The sequence below is a fragment of the Eretmochelys imbricata genome, chromosome 2, assembly GCF_965152235.1.
Source record: "Eretmochelys imbricata isolate rEreImb1 chromosome 2, rEreImb1.hap1, whole genome shotgun sequence".
Classification (NCBI taxonomy): domain Eukaryota; kingdom Metazoa; phylum Chordata; order Testudines; family Cheloniidae; genus Eretmochelys; species Eretmochelys imbricata.
In genome coordinates, this window is record NC_135573.1 from 260,776,685 (window position 1) to 260,799,429 (window position 22,745).

Consider the following 22,745-nt stretch of genomic DNA (forward strand, 5'->3'; position numbering starts at 1 on the left):
CCTTATATTTACACATAGGAAAATGGGCACAGGGCTCAGTAATCCACCTTTGGGTTTGGATCACTGCTTCTAAGGAAACCTAGGTTGATGTAAGGTTCTGGCTGAGGGGATGGAAGAGAGGAGTGTAGGATGAAAAGCTAACAGGAGAGTATAAGAAAATGCAAGTTATACTTACACCTTTGGCTCATAAATTACATCACCCCAACTCCCTTACACAATCACCAAGTGGATCTAAAAGGAGTCTGACTTGCCTTTTAATTTTGTATACTGGATTTCATTTTTTTATGGGCACATCTTTCTAATGAGACTTGGACTTTTTTTTTTTTTAAATCTCCTGTGTGTGGACTTTAACAATTCCATTGAACTTTGTCTTTTAAAAAATAAACTTATTTTGATGTGACCTTCGCACCACAGCAGCTCCAACTAGTAGCTTTGGGTCCTAAACAACAGAATAGGTAACAAGATCAGATAGATCTTGTTAGTGCTTTGTGCAGTCCAATTTTAAACAGCCCCAGGGATGAGCATCCATTACTTTAAAGGGCAGGTTTTAGAGGGTGAAACATATCACTGAAGCACCCCATCATGATCACATGCATACATTTCTCTCTATGAAAAACAGAGAGCCCACACAGATTGCCCAGTGAGCGTTAGGGCAACATTTGAACCAGACTGGCTTTAAAATGTATTTGTTAAATAAGCTCAACTTATCTCTTCAAGTTATTCTCATGATATATTTTCCAGACTTCACTATGTATGTCAAGAGTTTGGTATGTATATTTATATTTTAGGATGCAACATTGATGAAAAGCTTGTTTATCCTGTTTCTGATGTGTTTCACTAATTTCTGAAGATATAAATGAACACAGCCATTACAAAAAGTCATTTATTTTCATAAATATGTACATATATACACACACATGCAAAAAATGACTTTACATACATATACACAGGTTCAATTGTTAATGCAGTGCAAAAGTTTTTTTTTTTAAAAAAAGGTACCAGCCAGCCTTTCAAGAAACCTTAACAGATCTTTGGTTAAAAAAGGCAGGGGGAGAACGGGTCAATATTTCATAAGTTGGCAAAGCACTCTAAATATTTTAACTGGAAGGAAGGTTTACTCTTGGCCTATTTTCTTGTGTTGTGTTTCTACATGAACAACAGAGTTTCCAAGAGACTTAATGTGAAAATTGAAAATGAGAATTAAGTGGATAAATAATCAAATTATTTTAAATGGTCCAAGGTTCTGACAAAAATTTGATTCCTTTTAAAGATCTGATTCAATACAAGCACAATCCTGGTGTTCTGATCCAGATTTTCTGTTCTCAAACAGTAAAACGCTTGTTTTATTAAATCTTGAAGGACTCATTTAAATGTAAAACTATGTTATCTCTTTTCCTGTTTTAGCAAAAGAAAGTTTAAACATATATTATACCACACACACACACAGTGCACAGAATTAACATACCAAGAAGCCAGTGTAAACAATACAGAAAAAAAATTAGAACAGTCAATGCTTAACTTGACCTCTCCTTGGTCCCTGAATCACAACCCAAGCTGGAAGAAGTGTTCAGCTATTAATGGACACACATTGCTAAATGTATGTTCCCTAATATGGATTTTGAAGGCAGGCTTACCCACATTATAGAACCAGATCTCCCTGTGAATAGTTCCCTGCCAATTCTACCTCCTTTGTAACAAATCGCTACTAGGTGTTTGTCCATTCATCAGACATACGGTCCACTGGGAAAGCAGAACGTTGTATTGAGAGATTTTGCTGTATTGTTTTCCTAAAGATTCTTGGGTTGGATGATCCTTCCAGTAGGCAAATCCAGTGATTCATTTCATTATGCTTAAACCTAACATTTTGGACCATATGTACTCAAGGCAGTGGGCCACTTGTAACACCGTGGCTACGTACGCCAGCTGAATGAGAGCTAGTGCAGGTATGTCTTTTTTGAGCTGGAATTCACATCTCCAGACAGCAGTGTTGACATACCTAAGTGTTCTAGGTGCCCAAAGTCTATGCAAGACTAGCTTTACTCAAATACATTTAGTGGAGACAAGTACAACACTAACAGGATCAGGGGAGACATAGAAATCAGATCCTGTCATTAAGGTTATTCCCCAGAATGTTTTGTCCATATACAAAGTAAATCTCCTAACCCTTTTCCTAGCAGAAACAGCTTTCCCTATTTAAGTCAATGCACTGCCACCTGGTTAAGACTAGCCAGAGGTATGAGCACCATGTCCTGTAACATCAGCAAGGCAGACCCTAGTATGAAAATTTAGAAAACGGATTATTAAAAAAAAGTTTACTCTTAGTCATCTTCATGCCTTATTTTTTAATAAGACCTCCATTCATATGAATAGAACATGTTACAAGTGCTACTAGGCTGAATGTTAAGAAACGTTTCCCTGACAGAACTGGATTTCTGCCCTGATCACCATTAAAAAAAAAACCTACAAGATGAAACTTAGGTCTGCAGGACCAGACCTTCAGCTGAAGCTCAGCAAAATCTTACCTGACACAAAGCAACCCTTATATGTGAAGCAAGAACACCCTTCTCATTAATGGTACTTTTATATTTTTATCAGAGAAAATGCAAAACATTTTGATTGGCTCTTAATTTAAAAATATTGTCAAAATGTAAGTAAAGAACTTTGGCTCATGTTCTTCAATAGTCCAGATAAGAATGAGGAGGAACTTTGAATTGATATATTAAAAAAGTCAGGCCTTGACATAGCTTAGCAGCATATAGAGATATGTCAACATGTCTCTTGACATTTAATTGTTCCTTGTAATTTGAGTAATACAAAACAGATCAACAATTGCTGCTTCATTGTGCTTTTTGATACACCGATAAAGAACTTGAAATGTTTAAAAAAGGAGGTTATAATTTCTGGCTTCTTTAGGCATTTATTTTACTATGAGTTCAGAAATATTAAAAACCAGTTAAGTCCTAAAATAAAAAAGGAAACATTCGCAAGTGATACTTCAAACATCAAATTTTTAAGCAAACGTTATGTTATTCATGAAGTCTGGGAACGGCTACCTTAGCCTATTCCACACAGTTTAATAGATCTCAGGGTTCGTCTACACTACCCGCTGGATCGGCGGGCAGAGATCGATCCAGCGGGGGTCAATTTATCACGTCTAGTACAGATGCAATAAATTGACCATTGAGCACCCTCCTGTCGACTCTGGTACTCCACCAGAACGAGAAGCGCAAGCAGAGTCGACAGGAGAGCGTCAGCCATCAACTTACTGCAGTGAAGACACCGTGGTAAGTAGATCTAAGTAAGTCTACTTCAGCTACGCTATTCACATAGCTGAAGTTGTGTGTCTTAGATTGACCCCACGCGGTAGTGCAGACAAGCCCTTAGTATCAAGCAGTTTTCCCCGTCAACCTAAATGTTCCTTTTCAGTTTCATTCTATTAGACTTAGTTGTGCCTCCTTGTGCCTTAACTTTTTTCTCATCTGACCCGATATCTGAAGGACAAACATCAAGAAAGGCTGACCCCTTTAGTTTCTATGCTAAGCAGTGACTTTCTCTTCTCTCTTCAAATATCAATACCTGGACAGTCTTCTGTGGACACCCTTCAGCATGTCTGTCTTCATTACGGATACCTGGAACTGAATGAAATAATTCTAGGAGTGCTTGCATCTGAGCTGCATAAAGGATTATGATCCTTCCCTGCTCTGACACATGCCTCACCCCATGCAGCCTACCACCATAGGGTCTTTTTGGCGGTCATATCATCTTACAATTTCACATCCAATTTACTGTCTCCTATCAAGCTAAAGTTTCCACTGGTCTCTAAGTTTCTACCCACCACTGTTTCTGATGTTTCATTTTAGCCCTTTCCTTCTGATATATTTTTCCCTTTTTAAAGTTTATTTACTCCTGGAATTTCAGCTCAGTTTTCTTTACTACACAGTGCCTTTCCATGTACCAAAAACATAGAAGAATCTTTTGCTATTTCTCTAAAACAACAAGGAGTCCGGTGGCAAATAAATCTGTTAGTCTTTAAGGTGCCACCAAACTCCTTGTTGTTTTTGTGGATACAGACTAACACAGCTACCTCCTGATACTTCTATTTCACTGTAGCAGTGCATGGGACTAGGTACACTAAAGGCTGTACTATTAGAACAGCAGACAAACAATATCCAGTCACTTAAATCTTTATGCACAGATTTATGCATTGGCTGCACAGAGTTGCATTGCACAAGTTGTCAGAGGAAGGTGCAGGTTTCGGCAGCTGGATAGTCAGTTGTTAGGGCTTTTAGCACACAATGTGTGGGTCTGGTTTAAAATATTAGCTGGATGTTTCTGCTATAATAGTCAGTAGTGAAATAGATAATATTGACTAACATTTAAGCTGCCTACAGAGTCAGGAAGGTAACTCTCCATCAATTTAATCTCTGCAAACATGAAAGGTAGAGACATTAAGTGAAAGAACAATTCCTCAACAAGGGGATGAAATTCTACATAATACATGGGACTACCATTAAACGGTTAAGTGAGAAAAAATTAAGAGGTTACCTCCACAGTATTACAACTACAAGCTTCCTGTAATTTCTCAGGTTTCATGATTCTCCACTAACCCTCCAAAAGACAGCTGTGTCAAAACGTTAGATATTCTGTATACAGAGAAAACTTATCAAAAAAAAGTGTTCAGATACATTTTATATCTCAGTGTATACCTCAGCACATTAAATACCAGAATATACACTGCAGCAGAGGTGGAGAAATTCAGCTCCTAATGACTATATTCAAAAGTGCATGCTCATAAATTAACCTTAGCATGAGAGCTTAAATGTAAAATAAAGAGAACCTGCTCTTGCTTTCCAGGATGGGGAATGGATTTCTAATCGCTAATAACATATCTTTTGAAAGGTTGAAAAACTCACTGGGTTGTCACAAAATACATCTTCCAAACTTATTTATCTGTATAAACCAAACAAACATATAATTACCCTTTCAAAAAATGTGACCTTCAACAGGGAAATAAAGGCCACTTGGGCTGAAAGGTCAGTTGTGTGTTTTTTTGGTTTGGTTTATGCAGCTTCAAAAACTTACTGACAATTTCTCAATAAGCTCACACCATACCAACAATTAAGATGTACAGTTTACTCAAGAGACATTTTACATCCTTTATGGTTTTTAAAAGGGCCCCTGCCCTTTTCTTTTCTTCAGACCCCTATCATTCTATTTCACCTTAGTAGGATTACCCTGAAAATCCCACTAAAAGCATTTTTTCCACCAATTACTGACTAATTATGGCAAATGCCTCCTTAGTTTACATCTGTCGAGCAACTTAGGATCTATAGATGAAAGTGCTAAGCATTATTATCCACAATTTTAATCAGTCTTGGTTTTAAAGTACAATTTCAATGTTTTCTGTCAAACTTCCAGGGCAACACACTGAAATAGTGAACTGTTTCAAAGCAAATGAGACAAATGAAGAGACACTGACTGTTTGGTATTAGTCAAGGAGTACATTGAAAAGATTGAGTACTGAAGATTCTCAATGGCAGTGAGAACCTCCATTACGAATGCTTGCAAATAGTCTGCAATGCACAGCTGAAGTACAACTAATCCCCTGAATGTCTATTTGACACTAATTAGAAGAGCACAGTTTATTTCGAGTTGTTTCATTTCAAAATCTCTCCCTGGTGATAACCATCGTTGTACAGTTTTAAAATATGCCCCAAAGTATTTTTGGCTAGTGTAAGTAAATAAAAGTTTTTTTTAAAATATGAGCGATGAATCCCACGTGTGTTTTCATACTCCAATATCAGGCTGTTTCTCCATCAGTTGCCTTGTCAGTATCTGATATGAAGAAAGAGAAGCCACTCCTATGTGAAAGAGTATTTGCCAGATGTTTCTTAATCCATACAAGTAAATGTTGCATAGACAAATGGAGAAAAACAGTACAAATGCCTTCATCTTCCTTGATGAACCATGGAACAAGTACAAATAACACTGGAATAGCATCAGAGAAACAATGTTAGCAAACTGAATATACACAGACAAGGATCACAGCTTACAACTACTGGCACCTATGATTTAGGGATTCACCTGCTACTAAAACGCACATAAAAAGCTTAAAGCTCTTTTCAAGTCTTATCTATTACAAGACCATCCATCCAACAGAAGTGAATTGGTGGCCTCAATCCAGATCCTACTGAACAGGTACCATATCCACAACAAAGAAACCCACCAGCGCAATTGGCACCCTTGTTGGTAGTGGAAAAAGGATTAGCAAAAAGTAAACAAGTATGAAAGCTAAACTACATTCTAAGACTCAGATGTGAACCTTGTAGGTTAAGGCTGAAAATCAACGGCAGGGAGATACGAGGCAAACCTCTTATCACTTCTGCTGTACCTATTCTGGGCAAAAATAAAGGGCTACATTAACAGTGATTTTATCCCAGAATTCACTTAAATATTAGAGGATATAATTTCTAACAAGAGACTCAGAGCAAGATTTAAACAGAACAAAACAAAAAATTCCCAGTGCAGGTACGGTCCACTGGTTCAGTGTGTTTTAAGTGTTCTCCTCTAGTGGCTGGTCCACATAACAGGGTAAGAGCCTATTACGCGTGCCAGCTAAAGGAGTTACTTGTTTAGCTCAAGCAGTCAAGACTCAGGCTTTAGTCTGCTGGAGGTCCTGGGTTCAAACCTTGCTGGTGACACAAGTGGGATTGCTATATACGCAGCACTTTGCACTGAGTATGAGTATGCAGGGTCACTTCATGACTCTGTCCTACCATAATCTAAGAGGGCAAAGAGCCCAAAATACAATGTTTGTTAGCATTTTCTACTCTCAGCCAAGAAGATGGGAAAGTCAAGAAAGAGCTACTCTGTGTAAAAAGGTGAAACTGACTGGCATCAAGTTTTAGGAGCAGATCACTTCACGTCACCCAAAAAATACGAAGTTTCTACTATGTGAAATACTGGCCCAAAAAATTAGTATAAGCTACGCAATTACTTCTCTTACTGTATGTATATGTACCACCCCGGGATGGATCACCAGCAGTCAGGACCAAAGGTAGGACCTCTGGATCTATAAGCATTAGACTCTACTGCCTGAGCTAAAGAGACCCAGACCTTGTTATCTCAAAGCCAGCAGCAGATCCACACCTCTAAGTGGTCCAGCCATTAGAGTAGACAGAGAACCACAGTAAAAATGGGTTACACATGTACCAGAGCAAAGAGTTGTTTCACCTTAACTGTCTCTCCCCTTATTTTGGCAGAAAAGTCCAATGAATTTAAAGGGCAAAAAACTTCAATCACAGTCAGAGAATCAAGCCAAACTAGAAGCCATATGGTACAATAAAGGACTAAGCCCAGAATACTAAGTTTCTGAAATTCTGTGATTGGACAAAACACAAATCAGATATTAAAAGGTACATTTCATTATCAGCCTAGGTTAACCTAACATGGCAAATAGTTTTCTAAATATTTCTAGCATATTAATCACCACACAGAAATACTGAAAGTGATACTTCACTAATTTACATTTTTGCAAGGTGTTCTTTGAAAAAGGTCTGGAGTTGTATTCATAGAATCATAGAATCATAGAATATCAGGGTTGGAAGGGACCCCTGAAGGTCATCTAGTCCAACCCCCGAGTTCTAAATTCACACTTAGAACTTTATATTTATGCCGATTACAAACACTTATTGCAATTCTGCTATTTTACATTTGGCCAGGTTTTCAAAGGGCAATAATGCACAAGCCTAAATCCAAGACCTCAGCTCCTGAAGAAATACTACTTCATCCCTCTTGGAAACCGTCATCTCTGTGCCAAGCCTCATTTATCACAGAGCCGCATCTGGCACTTTACAGTAAAGATGCACTGTATCAAGCCTGTCATTGCTATTTAACAAGGGTCAAATTCTGCCCTCACATTCGTGCTACTTCACTTAAGTCAGTGGAATTGAGTGGCTGTAATGACAGAACATAACTTGGTCTTCCGACTAAACCTTAGATTATGCAGAAACCAACGTGGCATTCTATACACAATAAATATATTGGCTCTTTCCGCTGTAGATTTGAGAGCGTGTCCAAAGTAACTCACTCATTTGAAGAAAGGCTGAGCTGGTCAAACAGCAAGGTTTTTAAAGCATTTAATATTTGAAATGTTAATTTGTTATAGGCTAGAATTTCTCTATTTTAGCACTGAAGGTTAGTGTCCAAAGATAAGACTAAATACTAATGTTGAATTTAAATACAGTTAAAGTTTCCAGACTTATTTTTAAATAAATTAGAGCATGTAGTTTTGCCCAGTTTCAGTCCATTTTACCAGTTATGCAAAGTCCAAGTTCCTCAAATAATTGAGCTCAATTCAAGCACCACATGACCCTGAAATCAGGATGACGGCTGTTCATTTCTAGGTTGGCTTGTTTAGACGTGAGCATTCATCCATTATACCCATGTGAATCAGAAAACCAAGAACATAATTTGGAAAATGAATATGCAAAAGCTCTAAGGAATGCCAAATATGAATGCTTGTTCTTCCACTATACCACACAAAAGATTACTCAAATTCTTGCAAAGCTCTCGGAGAAGAGGAGAAGGGGATTTCGGTTACCATTTGAAATAATGCAAGCAGAAATAATTATCCGGCAGCTACCTTAAAAGAATGAGGAAGAGGGCTGTACATGCTATTAAAGAAGTAGACTGGATATTGGGCCAAGCTCATGCTAAAACAGCCTGAAAACAGGACCAGCTCCCACAGAGATTTGTCTCTTAAGCTAAATTCAGCAGTCATGTGTATAACGTAAGTTACAGATCTTTGTGTGAGTTGCACCTGTTTATGCCAGAACTGGTCCACAGGTAGTATTAAATTGCCCGTAACATATTTTTGCACTCCATCAAATGCCAGATCAATGTAAGTTACATTACTTTACCAGGTTTCAGAGTAACAGCCGTGTTAGTCTGTATAGCCAAAAAGAAAAGGAGTACTTGTGGCACCTTACAGACTAACCAATTTATTTGAGCATAAGCTTTCGTGAGCTACAGCTCACTTCATCGGATGTATGCTGTGGAAACTGCAGAAGATATTATATACACAGAGACCATGAAACAATACCTCCTCCCACCCCACTCTCCTGCTGGTAATAGCTTATCTAAAGTGATCACTCTCCTTACAATGTGTATGATAATCAAGGTGGGCCATTTCCAGCACAAATCCAAGTTTAACTAGAACGTTCGGGGGGGGGGGGGGGGGGTAGGAAAAAACAAGGGGAAATAGGCTACCTTGCATAATGACTTAGCCACTCCCAGTCATTAATGACTCCCTAAGTCATTATGCAAGGTAGCCTAATTTCCCCTTGTTTTTTCCTACCTCCCCCCGCCCCCCGACGTTCTAGTTAAACTTGCATTTGTGCTGGAAATGGCCCACCTTGATTATCATACACATTGTAAGGAGAGTGATCACTTTAGATAAGCTATTACCAGCAGGAGAGTGGGGTGGGAGGAGGTATTGTTTCATGGTCTCTGTGTATATAATGTCTTCTGCAGTTTCCACAGTATGCATCCGATGAAGCGAGCTGTAGCTCACGAAAGCTTATGCTCAAATAAATTGGTTAGTCTCTAAGGTGCCACAAGTCCTCCTTTTCTTATTACTTTACCACTCACAGCTGATGTGTAAGTTACACCATTAACATCAGCAATGCCTTTTGCCTACTGACTAGGAGTCTGTTGCAATATCCAACATGACTGCAATGCAAAAGGATCTTCATATATGACCTCAGGATTGTTTACTGGCAGATAGGTGACAAAAAAAGCTATTCTGTAAAGTAAACAGATGTGCATGTGACAGGGTGCTGGGCAAGAACTGCTGACTCAGCCCTCTGTCACGCCAGCCCCTATTAAGGTAAGTAAATTGGAGCTGGCTAGAGAAAACCTGCAACTAATTGGGAGACAGCTGCCCACCCAATTATCCTGGGGCTATATAAAAGGCTGGGAGGAAGGATGCGGAGGAAGGGGTGGGGGGGAGGAGCAGCGAGGGAGTGGAAGCAGAGGGATAGCTCTTCCCTCTGGGTGCAGATACTAGAACCCAAGCGGTGTATGGTGAAAAGATGGTGGGAGCACAACCTGTAAATAAACAGCACCAGTGGTTACTGAAGCCCAGGGTCTCAGAGCGACTCTGTCAGCACAACAGGGGTAGGAGCCAAGAGGGCCCTGCAGTGCATAATTGTCATTTTACAGATAGAAAGACCAAGGCTGAGAAGTTACGAGATTTATTCAAGGCTGCACTGAGTCAATGGCAGTGTTAGAATAAAACCTAGCAGGCCCTGGATTTGTCTCAGATTCACAAACAATTTTGGTGATTCATATATCATGACAGGGAAACAATGGAAAAACAAGGTCTGTGCTACAGTATCTTAAGGATTCTCTTTAGAAAATGTTAAAGTGTGAAAGAGTTTTAAAACTAGTTAATATAATTAAAATTATGGTTCAAGGCTTTTGAAGTTTGTATGACCCTGCTTTTTCAAGTGGTTTAAAGAAAACGCTACAATGCTGGAATAGCACAAAACATACCTATTGCTACTTTGGGGAGTTTTCATTTAACTAGTGGTTTATGTGTGGGCTATTTTAAACCAGAATAGTTCTTGAGATATCTGTACAATGAAAGGGATAGATAAACTTACAGCTGAGGGGTTGAGAGGAGCTATAAGTCAATAGGTGCCTAACGGGTTAGAAGTGTGAAGGCTCCATTTGTAGACCGCATCTACCCAATGCCCAACTTTTGCTCCTGTGTCATGTATGCATCCAAGCACAGAATTTCAGCCAGCGAACAGACAATGTGCTTCGAAATCTCCTATTCTGCACATTGATCACACTCGACAAATGTTTGTTAGATGCAGCGCAGTAGATGAAAAATGCAGGAAGAGTGCCAGAGCACAATAGCTAAATTTAACATACCTGAAAAATGCAGGCTAGAAAAGAAAGGAGAAATGCTATTACATTTCCAGTTCCCTCGTGGTCTTCCTGTTTGGGGAAGATAAAGAAGAATTTTTTAAGAGTTACTGAGTTTTAGTTGATGCCAAGTGCTGCTTGACATTTTATACAGGTGCATTCTATGGAAATACTTATTCTCATTCTACTGTGGTACCATCATAATCTCAGAATACAAAGTCAGACTGGAGTTAAATCAATATTCATTGAACAAAATACTGGAAATTGAGATGTATGGATCAATTTAGGCCACAAAATAAAAACTGCGAAACACTAAACGATTTAGACTTTTTTTAAAGAGGTACTTTATGCTGATTCCACAATGTATTTTCTAAAAGATATAAAAGTGCACTATCCGAAGAAACACATGCAATTTATCAAAACAGACATTTTAAAGTGGGACAATATGTCCACATAAAATCCTTCCAGGATGTCAAAAATAAAGATTCTCCTCCACCTTTCAAATGAACTATATCACTCCACTCCCTCCAGGGAAAAAAGATTTTTCAACATGCCCTGAAGCTCAAAAAACTCAGGCTCTGACAGATCAGAGTGCATGAAGTATATTCATTGATCTGAATAAAGCTCTCCGGATAAACAAATTATAACTTGAAAAGTTATGGTGTGCAATAGCCACCGATGATCTGATACCTGTATAACTCTAATCCTCCTCTCCTTTCCCCACATTACAACTCAAAAGTCAATAAAAGGTTACCTGAAAAGAATACTCTGCTAGATGAACTCCTCGAATGAGGTTCAAAGCCCCACACATGATGTTGAGAACAAGAGACAGAATCCCCAAAGGAGTCACAGGTTGCATTCTGTAGGTAGGGGCTTCAGACAATTTAAAAAAAAAAAAAAAAGACTATTGAAAATTCATTCCAATTACTTCATTCCTTTTTCATAAGGAAACTCAAATTCAGTCTAATTATGGGTTGCATATTCAAGGCCTTGTGTACTCTCTGGCAAGATGGACTTTAATTTTGTGGCAAGGCGCACAGTTTCTGTTGCACTTCATTGCTGAATTCTCAGGGTACCTGGACATTCTACAGCAGCTACCAATAAACTGAAGTGATTTTTAATGGACCGAATGATACGATCAGTCCATTAGCACTTGCATTATGTATCTGGATATTAAGTGTCGCTTATTTTATGCCACACCTACATTTTCAGTTGTCAGCATGCTACAGATTTTTGTACTGAAGACACTTCACTTCCTTGTCAGCAGAAAAGCTGGAGGTTTTGGCATCCAGAAGTCATGGGAGGTGGCTTACAGTTCTTGCACTCAAGAAGCAGTTACAGCTTTTGACACTGGAGAGGGGGAGTATCTCCTCTTTGCTGCTCCTTGTGGGCAGAGATGACTTTACACATAGGGACTGAAAGGGGCTTTAACTCTTAGGGGGCAGCTACACTGCAGGATTCTTTTGCCGGCGTGCAGTATACATACATGCATAGGCCTTCCAGCACGGGTATCTATAGCAGCATAGACATGTTCTCTACTGGCCCATGCTGTGCCTCCCCTACACTGCTATTTTTAACAGTGTAGTGTCCCACTGCGAAGCCCTTCCACAGTGCAGGGAAAGGCTCCAGCAGCAAGGAGGTAGCATGGAAAGGCTCCAGTAGCTCTCCGCTGCTGAAGCCTTTCCGTACAGCAGAGAAAGCCCCAGCAGAAGGGAAAAGGCTCAGCATTTCCCCACTGCTCCCCCTTTCCAGAGTCCTTCCTCCTGGCAGTGAAAGGCTCTGGCAGCAGGGAGCAGCTGAAGCCTTTCCACACTACCTGCCCTCTGCCAGAGACCTTCACCACAGTGAAAAGCACACCGTGTCCACTCTGCACCGCACAGCTTCACCAAAAGTGGTGTGATGTGTAGACATAGCTTTAGTTCCTGACCCCAGCAAACCCTCGACAACAGCTGCACTGCTGGTACCCACATCCATCATCAATGCTTTAAGCACCTTATCTGCCAACATTAACCTGCACTTAGGCTTCTGAAGGAACTCCAGCACTGAGATGAGCAGGCTAATTCACACCTCAGATACTGGGCTCCAATTCTCTCTTACACCAAGATGCACAAGATACAAGAAAGAAGAGACGGGTCATCAAGGAGCCGCCCCAGTTCTTACGATGTTCGGGCCTCAGCCCAGCTATAACCAGTAGCTGGCTGGTATCCCCAAACTGTGGAGCATAGAGGAGGTCCACTTTGCACCCTCACCAACCATTCATGCCTGGGGAAAGGGGCAGATGGCACAGGAGGTAGCTCCACTGGCTTTTATGCCAACTGAGAATTCCTCTCCACCAGCTCGGGTCTCAGTTCAGCAGTTGCAGCTGGATTCCATCATCTTTGCATTGCTAAGGTAGCAAAGAGCCTGCAAGCAGGGAAGAGAATGTGCAGCACCATTTTATGCTCATTGTAGCTTCAAGAAGACTAAACAAAATAGTAAAGGCTTTCCTTACACCCATAAGGGCTAGAAACTTATTTATAAAAAACAGCAGAGGATGGAACTGCAATCATGAAAACACAGAATACCCAATTCACGTATTTGAGCATTATATAAATCGATACAAACAATAAGTTTAAATATTAACTTAGTTAATATCAGACTTAAACACACAAGAGCAAAGAGTTAAGAGGCAGCAATTCCTTTATTGGAAGGGCCTCAGAACCAGAAGTGATCTTACTCCACCTCAAAAATACATACTAGTAGCAATATAGGAATGCAAAAAATCGATTATGTATGTTTTATAGCACCTTTAATCTAGCTGTCTCAAAAAGCAGTATAAATATTATGCCTCCCCAGGTCAGGAGCTCCCCTATAAGATAAATGCATATCACCACATTTCACTCTTTAGTGAAATGCAGCCACTGCTGGGATGGAATGCAGCAGCTGTTTAATACAGTGACACTGAACAGTTTAAAGTAGGAATTTCACTCACTCACTTTTTTTTTTATTAAAATAAAGTCTTGTCCTATAACTGAGGTTTCCTTGACAATGTGGGCTTACAGAAAGCTTCAATGCTATTTGAATACAGTGGTGTAAATCAGTGCTAATAAACGGCTACGCAATTAACTCATCTGGCACTCACCCACACACCTGCTTTTATCTCAGACACTGCTGTGACAGCAGCCACATTAATTTTGTGATGCAATATGCCAGCATCATGCAACATTACTGGACACAAGTTTCCACTGAAATCAATGGTGTAGGTATCTCAGTCACTTAAATATGACTTTGCATAATAAAAAACAGCAATGAAATTTAACATCGAAGTGACTCACTGAACAGTGTTTAGTCAGATAAGCAGCACCAGCACGTTTTACTTTCTCAATGATCTGCACACACAGTTCACTGTACATTACTCTTGATGGATTAAGTTTTACTAAAATAAGCAATAGTGCATATTCCTCCCGACACAATTTTCCAGAAAAGAGCATTGATTCTCCCTCCCTCATCTAGCTATCCCTTGATTTCAAGTTGCCAAGTTTGTTCATGCAGACGACATATGCCTTGGCACTCAGTCACATGCCTTTGACATACCTGAGAGAGTGTTCTAAACGCAGATATGGTGGCTATGATGGATTGTCGTTGGCTGCGCCTGATACCAAGTGGAAGACAGACTGCGTTGAGTGTTTCCCACTTACATCATGAACAAGTGGGCAGACAGCTGAATATAGTTCTCAATGGTCAGCGAATAAAGCGTGATTCACACCTGGTCTATCTAGGCATGACATTGGATAGAACTCTCACATATCACGACCATTTTATAAAGACAGCGACTCAGGTCAAAATACACAAACCTGCTCAGAAAACTGGCTGGAATGACATGGGGAGCCAAAGCCCAAATGTTACATGCTTCAGCCATGGCACTCTGTTATTCGGCAGAGTATTGCACTCCAGTATGGGCTTACTTGTCTCACACAAAGATGACTGACATACAATTTAATTCCACCATGCGTATTATTTCAGGCACACTTAAATCTACTCCTCTACCACAGTTACTGGTTCTCTACAATATTGCTTCACTCAGTGTTTGCAGAGAGGAAAGCGTAGCAAAGGTCATGACAACACTGCACGATAATGCCACAGTCACTGTTAATTAAAGATTGTTTAATCCACCACATGATCGTCTGCACTCACATTGCCCATTGTAGATAAGTTTACCAGGAGAGGGATTTACGGTAGAGGACACGTGGTGAGCTCTGTGGTCCTCAGAGAAAGTGACAAATAATTATCTTGTCTCGGACCCCACTCAGTGTCATCCTGGGTTTGATTTACCATGAAGGCAATAGAGCCTTATGAACCAGTTTCGTACTGGACATGGAATTTGTGCTGCAGTGAAATTTTACAGACAGTCAACTATGTCAGTATGGGCAGCCACAAACTATGACACACATTGTTGAGGACTGCAAAGTGACTCAACTTCCTGGAGGTCTTCGTGCCTTGACCATCGTTGATAAGAATGCTGTGGCTTGGCTTGACTGGACTGCATGCGCCAAATAAATACGTTGCCAAGATTCACTTCAGAGCCAATCAGTGTTTCACTTTAAAACAAACAGGAATTGTCAGTAACTAATATAAGAGTAATTCTTCCCAGCTTGAAGCAAGCATATCACCAACTTCCATGCCCCAGTGAGAAACTATGGAGGCAACGTATGGAGACTTGAATATGATGAAGAATCTAGTTTAGAAAATTTACAAATTAGACGTTCTATACAGGAGGCAATAAGCATTAATATCATGGGAGAAAAAGAGTGGAGACTGCTATGCCTGATCACGTGGGGTTGGTTTATTTCTGACTAGGAACTGATCTTTATACCCCAAGACAAAAGTTTTCATTTTATTCCTATATATGTCTTAGGCATTACCCACTCATAAAAGTTGTACCAATTACAGTGGTATGGCTTATTCCCATATTTAAGAGAATAAACCACGCCAGTATAAGTACCGTTATACCAGTATAACTAGAACCACATTAGGGGTAGTACTGATGTAGCTATTTCACTAGGGAAAGAAAAATAAAAGCACACCCATAACAGAAATAGTTAAGTCGGTACATAAATTGTGTGGACCCGGCCTTGGGGAATGAGAGTCTGTTCCATGCTTATCAGCAGCAGTTCGTGCATATCTCGAGGAGACATACAATCCTGCAAATCCATTCACTAAGTAATGGGTAGAAGTTTCAATTAAGATTTTTCCAAACTGATTCCCTCAGCCTATTTAACTGGAGAGCGAATGGAATTTTCAGCAAACAGTAATGTCTATTTCCTCAGGGCATTGTACAAAATAGTTGGCTGCCAAGGAGCCAAGCAGAGAAATAAGGCTGACAGAGAGCTCCAAGTCAATGCACAATCTTTAGCAGTATAAAATTAGACTCAGACATTTCCATTTAAAAATAAGTGAGGTATTTTAAATCTGAAAACCATTTATATTAAGATCTCATCTTAAGAAAACACAATTATGCTTTAAATATGACCTGTAAAGCTGTTCAGGAGACAAGCGATGCAGCATTGTGTTCTCCCAAATGAACACCACTAATTAGCATGTTTACCAGACAATTAGGACAAGATGCTTTTTCCATTTCATAAGTACTATTTCAGTATCTGTCTAAGATGGAAATGTTCTCTCCTCTCCACATCATCTATTTACAACATTTCCTGTGTGCCCAGTTTCTTCCAGAACTCCACTGGCTACATAAACACCATCAAGATAGGAGTTAAGCTTTCCAGTAAGACAATGGCGACCACACTGACCAAAGGAACAATGCTAGCACCTTGCTAGCAAGAACTGGGTTCAAGCACTGTTCTTTAGCACGGTACAAAAGGGGTTCCCTCTGGCCAGAGCAGATTGGGAGAAAATGGCTAGACTACACTCACCTTTCCAACATTAGAAATAAGGTGTCAGAAGATCTGGTCACAACATGGTTACAAAGTGTAGATAACCACCTCCCTGTGACGAGACTAAAACCTTGGACAGTACACGTTTTTACCCGTTTACGAGAACATGATTAGGTTTTGTCTTATACTATATCTTTCAACCTTATTGAAAATCAGATCCCCTGGCTTTGCGTTTCAGAGTAACATCTGTGTTAGTCTGTATTCGCAAAAAGAAAAGGAGTACTTGTGGCACCTTAGAGACTAACCAATTTATTTAAGCATAAGCTTTCGTGAGCTACAGCTCACTTCGTCGGATGCATACTGTGGAAAATACAGAAGATGTTTGTTTTTATACACACAAATCATGAAAAAATGGGTGTTTATCACTACAAAAGGTTTTCTCTCCCCCCACCCCACTCTCCTGCTGGTAATAGCTTATGTAAAGCGATCACTCTCCTTACAATGTGTATGATAATCAAGGTGGGCCATTTCCAGCACAAATCCAGGTTTTCTCCCCTCCCCCCCTCCAACCTCCCCCCCAAACAAACCCACTCTCCTGTTGGTAATAGCTTATCTAAAGTGATCACTCTCCTTACAATGTGAATCATAATCAAGGTGGGCCATTTCCAGCACAAATCCAGGGTTTAACAAGGGCTTTGTGTTGTAACCAAGTTTCCTGACTAGTATAGTTGTAGTGTAGATAAAGCCTTTGTTTCTTTCTAAGATAAAACAAACAAATTTTGGAGGCAGTAGAATGGGATTCAGCCACTGCTTCTGTTAATGACAGAAAACGAAAGACTGAGATACAGACAAAAAGCCAGAAAAGCTGAGTGAAGCAGTGGTAGACAGATGAGGCTGAAAATGGTTCTTACAATAAGGATGAAAGAACATGCATGAGCACCGGGGTTAGACCACTGAAAAGAGCCAGAGGCACAAACCTAGATGGAAAATGGAAGAAAGTAATAAAGAATACTGAGGTTATGAGAACTGAATATTTAGTTCTTATCATTTGTTCAGTATAGCTTGGAAATATTTTCTGGTCTTGAAACCATCTGTACTAGTTCAAAGTATTTCTAAGCCTGTCAGGTTGTAAGATATTGTCCCTTCACATGTGGTTCTGAAAACTGATCACTAATATAACTTGCCAATCATATCTGTTTGGTTTATTTACAAAACAATGGGATTTTTGTTAGCCCTACAGATTCACCCTGAAATAGGCAAGTCAAGCTGTGTTCTGAGTTTTCGCATAGTAAGATGATACTTTAAAAAGTATCTATTTGTTTTTCAGTGTTTGTTATACAATATTAGCTATGTGAAACCTCTCAATATGATATTTATGTAGATGTTTATCATAACTGTAAGACAGGTTTAATTCTGTTTTTTATGTACAGCAACTTTAAATGTAATCTGTTATCTTGCCTGGCTACTGGGGAAGAGGTGAAATGCTGTGAAACAATTCAAGATGGATAATCTTAAGTGAGACATCACCCTGCAGTCTCAGAGATATTTATTCTTTGAATCATTTTCTTCCTTAAGCCAAAATAAATCTTCTAGGCTGGAAGTATATTTTGGGTCTTTGTTTATGGAACACATGATATAAGGAAGCTCTTTCTCTTAAAGAAAATTAAAGCCTCCACTTGCTTAAATGCAGGGGAATGTGCAATTCGTAATTCCAGTTATAACGAACTTCCATAGAGAAAATGATTGATGGTTAAAGATGAACTACTATAAGTACTTCATTGGTTTCTTTATGTATCTGCCATAACACAAGGGTTTATGTCCTCTTCATCATGATGAAGAAGGTAGCCTTGAACAAGAACTATTTGTCTGAGGTTTATATATGTTAACATGGGTTTCTCATTTCAGAAAAACACAACTGGGATTTTTAACTATTCACCATAGGTTAAAAAGGAGTTCTCAGAAGAAATCTGTATTGTTGACACTAAAAAACTTTGCATACCAATAACTTACCAGACCCCATGTGCACTTCTGTGTGCCCGTTAATCATCCCATTCATCAGCTCTGTATCCTCTAGTTTCAGAAGCACAGGAGGATGGAACTTCAGCTCTTCCTGAATTTTCTCCAGGCGGTTCTTCATTTGAGAGCAGCTTGTGTAGTTGAAATGGTATTTCACTTTCTGAATAATATTATCTATAAGAGGGTATCAAGAAATATTTTAATTAAAACACTGGATTGTTAATGAGCTAACTGATATCCTGGACCTTCCTATCCCATTTTTTTTAATATATCTAAAATATTATTTACTATTTGGGTCAAATTCTTTGCTTTCTATTTGTTGTGTAAAGTACCTATCACACTTCTGGATGCTGTAACACACACACTCGCCATCCCAGATATGCTTAAAACACAGCTTTACTCTGCGTAGTAAAGATGACCTAACCATGGTTTAGCAAGGTCTATAAATCACAATGAAGCCTTGAATGCTGTTAGGTCCCATCTACTCGGCAAGACAGAATTGTATTTTAACAGTGCCAGGGATTTTAGTTTTACAGTGCAAGATGGGACCTACTACTCAAACTGCACTGGCAGCAACAACTTCTCCGACCAGGATGCACAGGGATTTTCCTGAGACTTGTGCTACAAATGACTCAGACAAATATTCCATAGGTAGATTTTATAACTGCGTTCTCATACAAAAATATCCCTCTCCACAGGTTTGAGTCAAGTTGCAGACCACTAAAACTACAACCTACAGCAGCGTCTCAGTAACAATCATCCACATCTCCAGAGTCAGAGATCCCCATTACGGATATTGCTAATTGTTCTCTAACCTAGCTCACTTGCTTATCTCTATGCTATGAAGGGTGGAGGTTTTGCTATATTATTTTTTATAATAATCATGAGTAATGAAGCAAATTAAATGTAGAAGCATATTTATAAAGAGATCTGCTTTTTAAGTGAAGTAAAAAAAAAAAAATCCTAACTTAAAATGCAATACATCCAAAACAGTAAGTTACATCCAAACAGTAACTTACAACGTATCATTTAGGTTGATGGCAGCTCCTACTGAACAGCAAGACTACAGAGTGCTTTATGACCCACAGTACACAGACACCATCAGGCAAAAATAGGGGATTTCAAGCAACAACTATGGGGATCATATTAATGCTGCAATATGCCAAGAGTTAAACAGCTACAAAGATCAATAACTACTAAGGCAATAGTTCAGATCTTGCAATTTACTCAGTGCAACTTAGAACTAAGAGAATGTATAAAAGACCATGCAACAGCGTAAGCGGAGAAGGAAACATACTGAAAATGGAAAAATGCAAGGAACCCAAACTTCTGCATCTTGTTTTCTTAGTACGTGGCCAATGTATGATTAAAATAAGCTAGAAATCCCTAGCCAAAATGCAGGAGAAACAACAAAATGCAAATTTCAACACAGATTTATGAAGAAACTAGAATGTGGCTGGCAGTCAATTCACGCACAATGCAAGAACTGCTGCATACTGTAGTTTCCCTATAAGCATCTCTTTCTTCTAAGCAGGATCTGAAATGTCTTGTTCAGAGCTGGATGTTAGTGTATTAACCCATTTCACCACCCTACCCCTCCCAGGGTATAGATATGTCACTAATGGAACTAATCCTACAGAGCTAGTCATATTTTTCCCTGAGATGTGATATTCACAAGGGGCCCTAGTTGGTAGGTGAAAAAAAAAAAAAAAAAAAGCCATTTATTTATGTCAGGAATCACAGCTGAGAGAGGACTCCCTGTATGATCACGAAGTGCTACATGAACCTAAGCTACATGGGAAGTGAAAATGTCTACCACGCTGACCTGCTCTCACGGTTTTCTGTGCTGCTCACACGGTCTTTTTCACAATCTTGTCTTATACTTAGATTCGCAAAAAGAAAAGGAGTACTTGTGGCACCTTAGAGACTAACCAATTTATTTGAGCATAAGCTTTCGTGAGATCTTTTTATACACACAAAGCATGAAAAAATACCTCCCCCCACCCCACTCTCCTGCTGGTAATAGCTTATCTAAAGTGATCACTCTCCTTACAATGTGTATGATAATCAAGTTGGGCCATTTCCATATAAGCTATTACCAGCAGGAGAGTGGGGTGGGGGGGAGGTATTTTTTCCATGCTTTGTGTGTATAAAAAGATCTTCTACACTTTCCACAGTATGCATCCGATGAAGTGAGCTGTAGCTCACAAAAGCTTATGCTCAAATAAATTGGTTAGTCTCTAAGGTGCCACAAGTACTCCTTTTCTTTTTGCGAATACAGACTAACACGGCTGTTACTCTGAAACCTGTCATTATACTTAGATTGTAAACTTTTTGGGGCAGGGACTGTCTTTTTGTTCTGTTTTTGAACAGCACCTAGCACAACAGGGCCCAGGTCTATAACTAAGACTCCTAAGAAATACCACAATAATAATATACAGTTTGATATTATTATATATATGTTTTTCGTACACCATTCTCCTGCCACATAAAGCCACCTTGTATGATCAGGAATTGGCATGGCTCCTTGTCATTACCAACCTGTCTGCTAGTTTAATTATTCAGATATGATGCTCTGTGCAAAGGATTCTAACATTAAGAGAGTAAATCTACAAACCAAATTCAAGAAAAGCATAGGGTCTGGTAGCCAAACTTATGCTCGTAGAGTCATATGAAGCAGAAAATTTCCACTGGAGCTCCTCCAGGAAACAAAATGCCATGACGGTTGGGCAACTGCTGGTGCAGATCCCCATGCAGGTGATGTCCCCAGAAGAATGAAAACTGAAAAGAAAACATCCATTTTAAATCACAGTTAAGAGGTAGAAGAGTTATGCTGGACATCAGCATTAGACTGTACGGTCTCAAAAATATTTTTATCTTGGCTGCATTAGTTGGGAAAGAGTACTGAAAAAAACATCTGGTTTTCATCCCAGTTGTAGTTCTATTTATAGAAAACATACCAATCTCTGTATACAGCAGCTATTTCTTCATATCCTTTATCCCCATTACCTGTTTATGGTCTCTTCTCTACAAAGGGTACTAGATCTAAAGCTATCACTTCAGCTGACAATGCTGAAGATTAAACATAACATGAAATTCATGCCTTGTAACACTGGATTTGAAGGAAAACCAACTAAAACTCTAATCTTTCCTTTCTCAATTCATGCATTCAATCTAAGTTCATAGCCCCATCCCCCCGCTCCATGCCACAAAAATAATTATACACATACATACAATCACTTATAGCTCAGGTCTCCAGTAACCAGCCCTTACAATCTCTAACCAGGAATGCAGTCTCAGATGTGAGCTCTGATCACTTAAAAAATAAAATCCAATCAATTTAGAGTATACAAAATTAAACAATGCATTAATATTCCCTTTTGCAAATATCTAGAGCGTGAGATTTATATTTTTCTTACAAATTAAAGCTATGCTTTTTCTAGAAATGGAAGCAGATGTTAAGTCTATAGGTTTTAGAGAATAAGCCGCTGTGCGCTAAACGAGAAAGGATTTTCCTGTAAAACTGGTTCCTCAATTTCTTGTCCATAATTTTTAAGACCCAACAATCTACAATTTAAGTTTTGTGAGACAACATTTCTTGCGCCTGGCAGGGGAATTTGTTGTTGTTCTTCGGGTCTTATTAAACTGCTAGATATCTAATTGCAGCCAGTGTGTGTCATGGCATATTTATCTGGAGGGGTTATGGGATCCTATTGCAAGGAGTCTCCCCAGTTCTTCTCTCACAAGTAGGATTTTCAGACATGGTTAAGGAAGCTGCGCGAGACTCCCACTGAAAATCCATTGTTGTAAGTCTGAGCCAAATGGCCCTGTTCACGGAGTGATTTCTGATCCTAGGAAGCACCCACGTTCGTGCATAAAACAACTGGCACTATTTTAAAGAAGTGAATTTTCATCATATCACTC

The 22,745-nt window shown here is 39.3% G+C and overlaps 1 protein-coding gene across 6 annotated transcripts in view; it reads right to left on the reverse strand.

Moving 5' to 3' along the window:
* The window catches only part of SEC22C (SEC22 homolog C, vesicle trafficking protein), a 38,873-nt gene that overhangs the window by 3,456 nt on the left and 12,672 nt on the right, over window positions 1-22,745 (reverse strand). For 2 of the 6 annotated variants that reach the window (XM_077808431.1, XM_077808432.1), the window contains exons 3-7: window positions 21,439-21,602; window positions 18,816-18,995; window positions 11,690-11,808; window positions 10,942-11,007; window positions 870-5,988 (exon numbers count right to left, since the gene is read on the reverse strand). In XM_077808431.1, coding sequence (XP_077664557.1) covers window positions 5,788-5,988; window positions 10,942-11,007; window positions 11,690-11,808; window positions 18,816-18,995; window positions 21,439-21,602 — 730 coding nt within the window. In that variant the 3' untranslated portion in view covers window positions 870-5,787. Of the gene's footprint in view, window positions 1-869; window positions 5,989-10,941; window positions 11,008-11,689; window positions 11,809-18,815; window positions 18,996-21,438; window positions 21,603-22,745 lie in introns of those variants that run through there. The other 4 variants (XM_077808434.1, XM_077808435.1, XM_077808433.1 and 1 more) reach the window with 4 other exon arrangements.